This window comes from Opisthocomus hoazin, chromosome 13 (genome assembly GCF_030867145.1).
Source record: "Opisthocomus hoazin isolate bOpiHoa1 chromosome 13, bOpiHoa1.hap1, whole genome shotgun sequence".
Classification (NCBI taxonomy): domain Eukaryota; kingdom Metazoa; phylum Chordata; class Aves; order Opisthocomiformes; family Opisthocomidae; genus Opisthocomus; species Opisthocomus hoazin.
The window spans coordinates 14593579-14607158 of record NC_134426.1 but is presented as its reverse complement, the minus strand read 5'-3'; the positions used below and the strand labels follow the sequence as shown (position 1 = coordinate 14607158).

Genomic DNA, 13580 nt, shown 5'->3' with positions numbered 1-13580 from the left:
CCATTAGGATCTGTTCTCTAAGGTGTCAGAAGCTCAAAACTTCCTATTGCTGAGGAACCTATAGACTGGGTGTGGACAAACGTGCATTAGAGAATCTATCATAGCTGCTCTGACAAGATGACTCCACTGCTTACAGGTACCTGAGACACTGTAGCATGCCAACATACGATGGCTTCTCTTCTTCTGCACAGGGACATCCTTCAGCAAGGTGGATCAGCAGTGGATGCTGCGATTGCAGCTCTGCTTTGTGTAGGACTCATGAATGCTCACAGCATGGGCATTGGAGGGGGCCTCTTCTTTACCATCTACAGCAGCACAGGTAAGGGACAGGGCCACACACAGCTGGAACAGTTTGGGAACTGTTTATCTAAAGCAGGTGATTTATCCTACCTGGGTGAAGGTAAATGACTGACTCTCACAGCCTCTGGGGGAACACGCTGTCCTCAAAAGGACCACCAAGAAACTGGCTCATACTGATCAGACTTCTTCGATAGAGACCATGCCTGTGTGGTGTGTGCAGAGCTAAACATCATCTTCCTTGCTCTGTTGTTAAAGGAAAAGTGGAAATCATTAACGCAAGAGAGGTGGCTCCAAAAAGAGCATCGGAGGACATGTTTGGGAACAACACACAGCTCTCTCTGAAAGGTATGGCAAAGGCTGTTTCACTGGTTTGGGGGAACTGCATATCTCCAACATTAGCTGCTACTGATGTCTAAATTAACAACACTTCTTATGATTAGGTACATATGTATATGTACAGGATTTCTCACCTAGAAATGTCCTCTACTTCACACAATCTGCAAACTCCATCCTGACAAGGAAGCTAAAAACAATGTCCTTCAAACTAGTCGGTCACCTCAGCACTTACTGCTTTTCACTTCATGAAAATGCAGGTGAATCCAAAGCGCTGAGCATGACCTGTTTCATATCTGCCATCTTTTCTTTTCACCTCTTCGAATAAATCTTTGTGGATCAGCTTAGTTCTTATTAGTTCAAGTGTCCTCCCTATGTGCCTTTTGTGATGGTTTCAGCTAATGGTTCAGGGGCTCCAGAGAAGAAGTAGTACTTTCCTTTCAGGGAAGTATTTGCTAATCAAAAATAGAAAGAAATACTAACTACTTCTCTCCATGGTCACTCCTGTAGCTAAGGAGAGATTTTGAGAAGTGTGCTGAACTTCTGGGAGATGCCAATAAACCCAGGATTGAAGCAAACTGCTGCATCACTGTGCATTGTAGTAGCCAATCTATTGCAATTGCAGTTACAATGCTGCAACAAAGTTTTTGGTGTAAGTACGTACACAGTCTGTGCCCTCTTCCTGTAGTGTGTTCTCCTCTGAAGGACTGGAAACTGCAGGCAGCCATGATAGCTTCTGAGGTCTGAGCAGCTGTTCTCTGCTGCAGAGCCTACTGAGGGGAAATGACCCAAAAACTTGAGTTACCAGTGAGACGACGGAGGTGTTTCAACAGTCCAGAATATATAGACATAAATGTCAGACAGGTTAATTCTGTTAGTCTCATACACATAAGCTGAGCTCGTTGTACTATACGTAATCTCTGCCTAAAAACAGGGCTGACAGAGAAGGCTGCTCTACCTCCTACTCCATTAATTACTTTATTTTCTTGCTATGGAAGACTAATACGTTCTGTATCTGCTCCAGGAGGATTGTCCATCGCTGTTCCAGGAGAAATCCGTGGGTATGAACTAGCTCACAAGCGTCACGGCAAACTGGCATGGAAGGACCTGTTTCTGCCCAGCATCAAGTTGGCAAGGGAAGGATTCCCTGTTGGGAAAGGCCTTGCAGCAGCCATCAAATCAAGAGAGGAGTCAATTGAAAGCAATCCCTCACTATGGTAGGTAGAGCAGTTGCTGTTCTGTGCGGAGAAATCTGGAGTCACTGCACCCTAGCTGAAAAGTGTCTGTGTTTGTGTAACATAGCGTCCATGAGGAGTGTGCCCCCCCTCCAGTGACCGTACTCATTGTACCTGCGGATGTTATTCCAGCTACCTGAAGGTGCTAAATCATGTGGCCAGTTTTAGGAATGTTCTGTCCTGACCGTTAAAGGGAGATAAATTCTGCTCTTAAAGTCCATTTGTCTGAGCAAAGGTGGAATTAGAGTACATGCTGGGATAAATCTGTCAGATGGCAATGTATTTTCCGAATTCCCAGCTTTTCCTCATGCTGTAAGCATACTAAGCTAATCTTACCTGCATTCGGGGCAATTGCAGAGTCTCCTTGAACATCTCATCTGCTGTCAGACAGTGGGAATTTGGGTCATCTCTTACTCTGCAATCAGCCTTCCTCAAGCAATGCCTTTGAGCATCCACTTCTGGCAATTACTATGACCAGGAAGGGTTTTAAATGCTCCTCCATTTCCTCTTACAGTCAAACCCTTGGCGTCTATGTCCAGCCCTACTGGATATCATGCTTAATCCTCTCTTTTCCTTAAAAACTCTGCCAGCTGCAGGTTGGTTTTCAATCCACTTGGGATGTACAGCCTGGGCCTGTCTCCTGTACTTCCATCTGGCAGGTCCACAGCAGCACATTCATGATCCAAGATGAGGGAGCTAGAGATGAAACTGTCTACCTCAAAGTGCTGTGACACACAGGGATATGAAGTGCGTTCTGCTGGAAGCTTTGAGCCTCCTAGCCTCATAGTCTGTACTCTGAACTGCTTGAGTTCAAGGACTATGGCCCCTCCTGCAGCAGTTGTTGGCCCCTTGGGCAGGTAGGGAGGGTGGCCTGCCTTGGTGAGAAAGATCAACACTCCTTCCTGCAGGCTTCACAGCGCGAAATCTGAGCAATGTGGAATCCCAGGTCAGAAACCACGGTTCACTTTTATGTCCCAGTGCAAGATATCAGGACCCCTGGGGCATGGGTCAGACAGTTTCTCTCCTCTCCAAAAAGCCTCTAGGATGAACTCTCAAATAGTGTGTCAGCTGGTACAGTTACACATAGTTTTGAACTTGTCTCTCAGATCTGATCTTCTCAATCTCCTTTCTCTGTTAGCGAAGTGTTCTGCAGAGGAGGCAAAATTCTGCATGAGGGCGATATCATCAAGATGCCTAAACTAGCCAACACATACGAGACTATAGCCAGTGAAGGAGCAGATGCCTTTTACACAGGAAGCCTGGCAAAACAGATCATCGATGACATCCACAGTGTAGGTGAGAAACAGGACATCTGTCCAAAACAGCATGAGTGACCTGACTGCTGCGGCCCAGCATCCAGGGAGGAGCCCACGATCTGCAGAAGCCTTGGAAACGGGTGAAGCCTGCTGCCTGAAATGCTGCCTCTGAGATCTGTGGCAATAGGACAGCCAAGAGAAGCCAGTAGCGCTTTAATCGATGCAATTGAAACTCGCTCAGAAATGGACAGTATATACTGTGCATTTCTGTATATATAGTCTAGCAAGTCTATGCGTTTCTGGATATAGCTTAGTAGGTGCATGCTGTTTGCAGAGCCCGAATCCAACAGCTCTCTACTTAAAGAAATACGTACGTGGTCCTGTAAACTCTGAGTTTGTTTAATCTCTCGATGCCACTAGATGGTGGTAGTATCCTAGCCTTACTAGCTAGCCTTGGCTAGCTTCTGCGAACCTCCTGAGTCATTCATTTACTGGCTTTATTTGTGATGGTTAATTACTGTCTTCCCCCTTCGGATAAGAAAGGCAATGGAACATACAAATTACTCTGTCTGTGGGGCAGCACAAAGCGTCTTCACCCAAAAGCTCCATCCTCCTCCTGTAAACAGGACTCTTAAGGGCATTTTGTTACCTGACATTGCTGGTGTCCTTTGTAAAAAAACACGGATTACCAGATTTTTGGCTGCTGTAAATCAGCCCAACTTCAAGCTTAGGCTGTCTGAGCCTCAGCTGGACCTATCAAGGAATAAATTCATCTCCTGTGCACCCATCCTTTCTCTCTTTACCTTGCAACTTTTTGGATTTGTCTGTGTTCCCTCCTGTCCTTGCTCTGATGCATGGTGACGGAATATTACCTCCTCTTCCCACCAGAGATCACATGAACCCACATCCATAGTTCCATTCTCTTTTCCAGGGGGCATTGTCACATTGGATGACCTGCGGGACTACAACGCGACAGTGATCGAAGACCCCATACAGGTCACACTTGGGGATTTTACCCTCTACACACCTAGTGCCCCCCTTAGCGGCCCAGTGCTCGCCCTCATTTTCAACATACTGAAAGGTGAGAGTGCCACTGAGCAGTGCCTTACAGGCAGCAGGAGCTGGGAGAGCTCCAAAGGCAACACCTTTTCTGTTTTGGGAGCTGGGCCTCCCTTGATAGCCCTCCAGCTGGTGGGACGTCTAAGATCCCAGGAGAGATCAGAGATATGGAAACATTCCTCTTCTGCTGTAAGCTCAGGGATGTCACCTTCCTGCTTGAAATACAGGTGCGGGAGGAAAAATATGCTCCTGATTGGGGCACTTCCCTGGTACGTCCATGGGTGGAAACTAACCTGTACTTGAGACTTCTTTGGAAAATATCTCTGCAGGTACAAATCCTGCGGATGACTCCCACAGTGCTCAAAACTACCAGAGCTCCTGTGTTCTCCATGTGGAGATAAGGGCAGTCCAGTGACTGCATCCCTGCGGAAACTGGGCTTCAGGATTATACCATTTGACACAAGTTTATTAGCAGGCCATTGACCGTATACTTTCCTTTGTGTTCACAATCATTTGTCTTCTGTTGCCAGGATATAACTTCTCTGCTGACAGTATCAAAACCGTGGAGAAGAAAGGTCTGACTTACCACCGCATTGTGGAGGCCTTTCGCTTTGCCTACGCCAAGAGGACTTTACTGGGAGATCCCAAATTTGTCAACATTACAGAGGTACCTGGCAAAAGCCTTTTCTTTCTGCAGCACAAAGGTTGGCTGGAACATGGCTTAAAGTTTTTGGGTGACTAAACTTTGTTAGGGATGCTTGGTGCCACCTGCTACTGACAGGCACTGAACTATCTCTGAATCAAAACGTGAAGTCCTATGTGACTCATGGTCAAGCTGTGAGGGATATAAACGGAGGAAACCTTCCTGCTGTAAGGAAAATCAAAATCCTCAATTCACCAGGAGTGTTTGAGTGTATTTAGGGCTAACCCTCCCTGTTTTCATAGTGTTCGAAGCCTTATTCACTAGACGACATTCCCAGCATCCTCGTGGCTCTCTGACCACAGCCCTGCCTATAGTAAATGGACCAACGGATGGCAAGGGGTGAGGCAGGAACCCTGCTTTTCCCAACTTCACACTTTGTGCTTTTACTTCTGTGACTCTCCAAAAGCAGCAGGACCTGAGCCCAGCCCAGCTTGATGAACACAAATTTGCAACTTACAGAGCAATGACCAGAGCTTGCCTTGGTCTAGTCCTCTCAACCCGACCCCTCTCATCTCTGAAGCAAGCGTGACACTGCTTGCCTACACCTTACAGCAATGTTGAGGAGAGCTTTCCATAGATCTACAGTAATGGATGCTGATTAACTTCCTACACAAAGGGGTGCATTGTAACAGCTGCTTCTGTGACTGCTTAAAATGCCCTTTGGTACAATGTCCATCTTTCAAGAAGGAGGAAAGCCCCTGCTGGAAAACTATAGCTTCACTGCTGGGATTTGCCACTCTTTTGTGGTCTGAAGTATTGGATATCAGCTTCATAACTAAACCACGTAACTCTTAATCTTCTGAGTAACTGCACTGGATTTCTCCGACAGGCGATCAGAAACATGACATCTGAGTTCTTTGCGGATAGTCTCCGGAGGAAAATCACAGACAACACCTCCCATCCAGTTGACTACTATGAGCCAGTATATTACACTGGAGATAATGCCGGTACATCCCACCTCTCCGTTGTGGCTGATGATGGCAGTGCTGTGTCCGCCACCAGCACCATCAACCAATAGTATGAGCTCAGACATTACTTCCACATAGGCCTTTGCCGTCTTCCTAGTGGTGGTTCTGTGGTTGTTATAAAACCTCACTGAACTGTCATCCCTCTAGCGGGGTAGTGATGGGTAGCGCTGATGACGGGCACTTCTCTTACTGAGCTTACAGCTCGGTTCTTAACACTGAGGCCTGTGTGGTTGGGTCAGAGGACAAGATGTGTCCGCTCTCATGTTGGGTTCACCCACCAAGAAAACATTCACTGCATCTGGATCTTCTCATAAGCAGTGGTATCGCTGCTGGCTCTGATTTCCCAGGCATCTGGAAGGAATTTGAGCTAATACAGCTGGCCTGGTAGTGCAGTGTTTGGCTTTGAATGCTGTCAGGAAGAGCTGTCTTCCGCGTGTACGGCCTGAAACTGGGGGGTGAAGGTTCTTTTTGTCCGTACAAAATGTCTGCAGCCTCAGACATCTAAGCAAAACCCCAGTCAGTCCCAAATGTGCCGGTCTTTAAGCTAGGCTGTCTCTGAATGGAGCGCAGTGCTGCCCAGCTGGAAGGGGAATTCATTGTGCTTAGCTGCTGTGCTGCTTTTCCCCAGGGGTTCCTTGCAGGGGAGCTGTACAGCAGGGCTCCGCACTGCCTTTTCTCTTCCTGTAGCTGCATACTCCAGGTATAAACTGTTTCCTTCCCCCAGAGGGTGACAGAATGTCCTTTACAACAGGAGGGAGTGGAGAGTTACTCCAATCAAAGCCCAGGTTTCACACTGCAGTAATTCACTTGAAGCTCTTCCTAGATTTGCTCTGGTTTTGACATGTCTGCGCCAACTTGTTTTTTCTAGCTTTGGCTCTGATGTACGATCCAACGTCAGTGGAATCATATTTAATGACGAGATGGATGACTTCAGCTCACCTTACATAATCAATGGATTTGGGATCCCTCCTTCCCCAGCAAATTTCATAGCACCAGGTAGCTGTAAACTACCTTCTCGACTCAGTCTTCTGGCTGTATCTTGCATTCTAACTCTGTGGTGTCTGCAAGGTAGGCTGCAGCATGGCTGCGATCAGGCACAGGTCTGGGGCTTTCTGCAGAGGACAGGGATGAAAGCAAGTCACCTGGCATCCCTGGCAAAACCACACAACCAGCTGCCCCTGGTGTACCCTGAAGGAGGAGAGGCTGCCTGAAGAAAAAACTCTTGTGTATGTCTCTTTCCAACAACCAGAAATCAGGGAGGTCAGTACGTGTCAAATTATTTAGGCCTGCAAAAGATTTCTTTGCACTGATTTAAGAGGGAGGCAGCAGCAGGAGCTGACTGCGACGTGTTAGACGGCACTGTCCAGCCCTCTCCCGTGTGCTGCCTGGGGAGCTGTAGAGCAGCTTTGGATAGATCCAGTTCAGGCACCTAACCCAAGCACCCTGCCTGCTCCGCTGCTGCTTCCTGCAGACCCAGCTTGTTGCTGCTGAAGCAAGCTGGGATTCTGCTCCCTCCCTGCACGCCACGCTTTGGAGAGTGACAGGGCAATGAAAGGACAGGAAGGGAAGTTCTGTGGTGTGTGGGAGGCAGCTGCATTGCAGACAACCCCAGCTGGGACAGGACTGTGGAGGAAGGCACCTTCAGCCTCTGTGTGAAGGACCAGGGTGAAGCTTTGCGTTGCAGGAGCAAGGAGGAGATGGGTGCAGGGGACAGCGGGAACCCAAGGACTGAACAAGACGTGAGCTGAGTCAGGAGAGTGGATACTGAGGCTCTGAGTGTAGATACGGAGCAGGAGCTGGAAGTTTGTAAGCTGCAGGTGGAAAGCTGAGCCTCTGTTGTATCTGTGTCCCCAACAGGTAAACAGCCGATGTCCTCTATGTGCCCCTCTATCTTGGTGGATAAAATGAAAAAGGTCAAGATGGTGGTTGGTGCTTCCGGAGGAACGAAAATAACTACAGCAACAGCACTGGTATGTGATGACGTGGGCAAACTGGGGACAAGACTGAGGCAATACAAGGTGGGGGAGAGAGGCAGTGTTTGGGGTAAGGGGCTCAAGTCTCCACCTGTGACATGACCATGTCTGTGGCTCCCTGCTCTGGTCCAGGGACCTGAAATGGAGGTTCCTGCCTGGCCTTCTGAGGGCCAGACCTCCAACGCCAACTCCTGCCAGAGCTACAAAGGGTCTCTTAAATTACTTCCTTCGGCGACTCCAGGTCTTTTCCTTTGGCAAGTTGTTCTTATCACTTGCAGAAGATTTGTGACTTCAGTTTAGCTTTGACTTCTGTTCTCTGGGACTCCGTGAACTAGTCTATCTCGTTTAGAGCCATTTCCATCCAACATCCTAAACTTTGGATGAAAGTCACGCAGAGAAGCTAAAGAGGAACTTAGGCCAGGGATGGCATCAGGCCACCTGACGGGCAGACTCTCTGTGAGCTGCTGTGGCAGCCACGCAACCGCTGAGCCAGACCAGAAGTGATTGCAGGAGAAAGTGGTCTCCTGTGCCAGCACACACAGCAGCTCAGAGCACCAGGCTGGATCTTGCTTTCTGGCTGAGATGGAGGAGAAGGCTCCATAAAAACTGCTACAAGCAGCTTTCTAACCCCTTGATCCCAGGGCTATTTTCACTTACCAGCAGCTCCAAGCTGCAATTTAAGCACATCTAGATAAGCCAGGTTTAGGGAAATCAGTTGCACAATGGCAGAATGCTGTAGCTGTATGTTTCCTGAGGTGACTGCTGTGTGTGTAAGCCAGCACTTGCTTCATCATAGCGACATAATTCCAGCTACATAGCTTGAGGATCTGATCCTTTTACTACATTAATTTTAGTAACTCATTGTCTCTTTGTGTGGGAATCCTCCTAAGCATACGCAAGCTCATTATTGCAATATACCTGTGCGTTTTGGTTAGCCAAGAGAGGGACCGCTGAAAGCAGCAGGAACCAGAAATTACTCCTTCTGTGTGCTCTTGTGAATGTCCTTCAGACATCTCTGCCTATGTTGCTACAAAGGTCAGGCCTCTTTGAAGATAAGCAATTAACATTACGGCTTTTTCCTTCTCATAGACGATCATCAATTCCATCTGGTTTGGTTATGATGTGAAGAAAGCAGTGGAAGAGCCCAGATTTCATGATCAGCTGTTCCCCAATATCACGGAGCTTGAGCAGCAAATAGAGGAGGTTGGTCTAGCTAGAGTGTGGGGGTGTCCACGAACTTCTTGTGTGGTGCTGGATTCCTGATGTTTGGAAGGCGTGCACTCATGGAAAATCATGACGCTTTGCCAAATGTTCCTAGGTGAGCAGTATTAAAGTTGGCACAGGTCAAGTGCAGCTGAAGGAGCTGGGGCTGTTTGGTCTGGAGAAGAGGAGGATGAGGGCACACCTTATCGCTCTCTACAACTATCTGAAAGGAGGTTGTAGTGAGGTGGGTGTTGGTCTCTTCTCCCAAGTAACTAGCGACAGGACAAGAGGCAATGGCCCTAAGTTGCATCAGGGGAGGTTCAGGTTGGATATTAGGAAAAATTTCTCTACTGACAGAGTGGTCAGGCATTGGAACAGGCTGCCCAAGGCAGTGGTGGAGTCACCATCCCTGGAGGTGTTTAAAAAAAGTGTAGATACGGCACTTCAGGACATGGTTTAGCAGGCATGGTGGTGTTGGGTTGATGGTTGGCCTTGATCTTAGAGGCCTTTTCCAACCTTAACGATTCTGTGATTCTATGATTCTAAGTGCTGGGTCACAATAAGCTGTTTGAACTGTACCTTTAGTCTCAGTCACATGGGTTTAAGGCCTAGTGCATTCAAGCCTGACCTATATCCAAAACTGAGGGTACACATCTTGCAATTTGTTGCAAGAAAGACTTGTGAAATAGCAAACCACATCACAGCCTGAACGATTCAGCAGTCTAAATCCAGCCACCCTCAGGAAACGCTTGACCTATTGTGCAACCCCCTGGTGAATCCTGAAGCGCTGGCACAGAGCTAGCAAGCGAGGATGCACAGAGGGACCCGAGTCAAAACTTGAAGATCTTTTCACAGTAAAGGTCTCTGTGCAGCACAGTCAGCCTGGGAGCTGATGGCGGGATCTGCCTTGCTCTGAATGCCACTCGCCTGAGCTGGCAGCTTGCTTCACCCTGAGGAATTACACATCCCAGAGGCTTGAGACGACTCAGTCTTTGCACCTATCTCATCTCATGTCTCTGTATTAGGGAAAACCCTCCTACATAAGCCAGTTCTCTTCATCAAACTATGCACAAGATCCTCCATTAATAAGCTTCTCATGAAGGTAACGGCTGAGCTCTCTGCCTGCACCAGGGAGGATCCCCTACTCTCTGAAAGTCCTTTGTTTTCCCCCATTCCCAAACAGGATCCATCAGTTCTGGCTGTTTGTATACAAATATCTGAGGCAGGATGCTCTGTGACCGGGAATAGTGAGAATGGTGGCCCACACTGAGCACCACAAATGCCACACCTTCTCAATTCCACCTCTGCAAAAGCAGGGTATCCCAGAAAGCACAGGGCAGAGAAGGAACAGCATGTAGGTTTAGGAGACCTACTCAGTACAGGCACTGAACGCTGGGGTAGTCACGGAAGAAGCAGGTTGCAGACTACGGCATGGGTGCAGCTTCTCTCTGCTGTTGTCCTCATTCAGTTCTGCATTCTAGGGCATAGAAGAACAACTAAAGAAGAGAAAACACGATACTACGTGGGTGAGCGGTGGTGCGGTTGTGCAGGCCATTCTCAGAACAGATGAAGGATGGGCCGCAGCCTCTGATTCCCGGAAAGGTGGCTTCCCTGCGGGCTACTGATGTGACTTGGCTCCTTTTTTCAGTGGTCCAGTGACACTGAGGTGTGTTTGGGGGGAAGATCCTTTAGGTCTGCAACTCAGGGACTTCTCACAGGAAAGAGCAAAATTTACCTGTGGTTCTGTTGACAGAGCCGGGACAGTTCTCTACAGCCATGACCGAAGTGCCTCATGCCACAGCAGTTTGCTAAGACAGGCACGTCTCCCAGGATGTGCAGTACTTACTTGAAGAGTCTGTTCTGCCTTGAAGAGTTTGTTCCCCGCCTCCTCTCCATCCCGTGAAGACCCATTCGGTACCCAGAGTTTCTGAAGAAGATCCAGCTCACACAAACTGCGGGAAGTGTTTCCCTTGCACAGTGTCAGCTACTGGGAATGTTCCTGTCACTGCTAGAGGAGAGACTTGTTTTCTGTTGAGTAGATGGGAGTTACAGGACTCTGGGGACTAGGTTTTCTAAGTTACAGACTGACAGATCTGTGCCATTGCAGGACGTCCAGCTCTAGACTGGGATAAGCCTCCACAAACTTGCCATTCTTGTAACAAAAGATGTTTCTACTTTTTACTTCCGTTGATCATTGGAGATGAGTGGGTAAAGGGAAAGTGGCTTCAAACTTTTTATATTTCTGTTGAGAAGGTCTAAAGGGAAGATGCTACCTGTAAAACTCTGAGCACAACTAAAATAAATGAATATGGAGTCACAAATTTTTCTTGCCTGCACAGTTGTTACTGCCAAAAGGGATGGTGAGAGCTCCCCCTGAGATTTTTCTCTTTTGTTCACTCCTTTGATGAAGCTATGAGTAAAAAAAAAACCACACAAAAAACAAAACCCAAAAAACTTAAATAGCCAAAACAAGCTTGGTTTTTCCCAGTTTGCTTTTTACCACATCATACTGCAGGCCTGAAATACCAGAGTCTGAGGAAATGAAACTTCTAAAGACGAGCACGCTGCAGCTACTCTTGTTTGAAGGTGTTACCATCAGACAATCCATGACCTCTCAGAAATCCATATTGATATGGAACAGCCAAGCGTGTCTGTACCTATGCATGAGGGCATTTAGGTGTTCACCTACCAGCAGGGACTAGTATATCACACCAGATAAACTTCATCCAAGATCAAAACCAAATGTTCCAGGATGTTGTCAAGCTCTAAGGATGTTTATGAAATCCTTGAAACACAAGTAACAGTAACTCAACTCATCTGTTTGGCTCATTGAAACTTCCCATCAGTTTCTATGAACCTTTAAATACAGAATGCAATGAAGAGAAAATGAAAGGCTGAAATTTTAGGTATCAGGCACTCTCGCTTCCTCAGTAGTTTCTGGAATTGAGGCGAGTCTAGTTTCAAGGAATAAAGTGATAGCTAGACCATGCTTAAATCAAAGGGTCACGACTTTGACATATATATTTGCTTATAACACTCCCACTAAATGGCTTTTACCAAAAGTTACCTGGGATGTGCCCTGTGCTCCTTTTTCCTGAGCTGTTGCTGCTGCTGCTGTTTTAGGTGCAGCTAAGGCAGTGATTGTAAATAACCTATGTTCATTTAGAATGAGATGGGTTTGGGGCCAAACCTGTCTGCTTTTGTCCCTGAACTGAGACTCTGACTTTTCTCCTTCTTCTAGTTCCATGACAGATGCCACTCAGCGGCAGGCTGCTGTTTAAACCCATTTGCAGGGCATTTTAGAAAGCTTTGACACAATTTGTGTATGCAACAGCATCAGCTGCTGTGTATTGGAAATACCTGGCCCTTTGGACGCAGGACTAAGCTCTTTCTTGGCCAAGTGCAATCTGAGAAATAAACAAAAGCATTGCACAGCAAAACAAGCTTATTGAAACCTTACAGTCGCTGTATCTGGTCTGAACTACAACAGGAAAAGCTTATGCTCTGAAACTGGAGGGTGACTGTCTTCTGGGAAATGACTGTTGGACAAACAAGCTTTCTGAAAGAAGCTTGAGTAACTGCTGCTGGGCTGTTTCTAACCCTTCGTGGTACAGCAGTCTTACTTACATTCCTGAATTTCTTCTAGCTGGTCAGAAAATTCCCGTATTACTTATAACCTATGTTACAAAACTTCCCTTCTGGAAAGCTCAGATTTTGCCGTGGCTAAAAATGCTTCTGTTGAAAACTATTCTTGTAAATGCATTTGAATTCTTGACTCTCTGCAGAAACGGCTTTGTTTGGGTTTTTTTCTTGCTTATTTTAGCAGTATCACTGCAGAGGACTGATTTGCTGAAACTAAACCAGACTAAGGCTTGCACTTACATTCTACATTAAAAAAAAAAACAACTGTGGATACTTCTGCATGCTGTAATACCTGCATCTAATTTGGCCACATCTGTACACAGCGCATGCACTTCTGCCACCTGCTTTGATACCCCACTCCACTACTCACGCTCCACTGAGGCTGGCTGAGTATCAACAGGCGAATGCCAGTCAATGGTTCATACTGTAAAACCTCCTGATGTACACTGCAGGCCATTCAGCTCGTCTAAATGTCTCTGGGACAAGAAAAGGCTTCTTCCTTCTCATGTCTCACCCCTCTGAATGCAGCCACCTCCTCCCTCTGATTCTGAGCAGAGACGTCATGTCCTAGCGCAAGCTGCTTGACACGTGCAGGGTGTGGAGGACACACTGCTGTGCCTGATTCCAGCTGATTCGAAAAGGAGCTGCACTGTTAAAAGGCAATCCAGGTCATGAACCAGGGAGTTCACCTGTTTCCCCAGTTCTCCAGTCTAACATTACCACAATTTTCTTTTGGCAACCATCCAGGCTCTTGGAAGGGCTACAGGGAAGTGCCAAAGCAAAGCTGTGAGACACACTGGCATACGCAGCCTTCTGCCCAGTCCTTCAGTTTCTCCAGGGGTGTATGGCATCTCCAGAATGAACAGATGTTACTACTGAAAACACCCACATAAAAGCCCTCTCTCAAA

General features: G+C 47.3%; 1 protein-coding gene across 1 annotated transcript in view; it reads left to right on the top strand.

The window, feature by feature from the left end:
• Positions 1–11337, top strand: part of GGT1 (gamma-glutamyltransferase 1) — a 34292-nt gene extending 22955 nt beyond the window's left edge. The window contains exons 3-13 of the mRNA XM_075434651.1: positions 192–319; positions 556–645; positions 1658–1850; positions 3007–3164; positions 4056–4205; positions 4714–4850; positions 5716–5903; positions 6723–6850; positions 7712–7824; positions 8917–9030; positions 10512–11337. Coding sequence (XP_075290766.1) covers positions 192–319; positions 556–645; positions 1658–1850; positions 3007–3164; positions 4056–4205; positions 4714–4850; positions 5716–5903; positions 6723–6850; positions 7712–7824; positions 8917–9030; positions 10512–10655 — 1543 coding nt within the window. The 3' untranslated portion in view covers positions 10656–11337. The remainder of the gene's footprint in view (positions 1–191; positions 320–555; positions 646–1657; positions 1851–3006; positions 3165–4055; positions 4206–4713; positions 4851–5715; positions 5904–6722; positions 6851–7711; positions 7825–8916; positions 9031–10511) is intronic.
• Positions 11338–13580: the final 2243 nt, after the last annotated feature.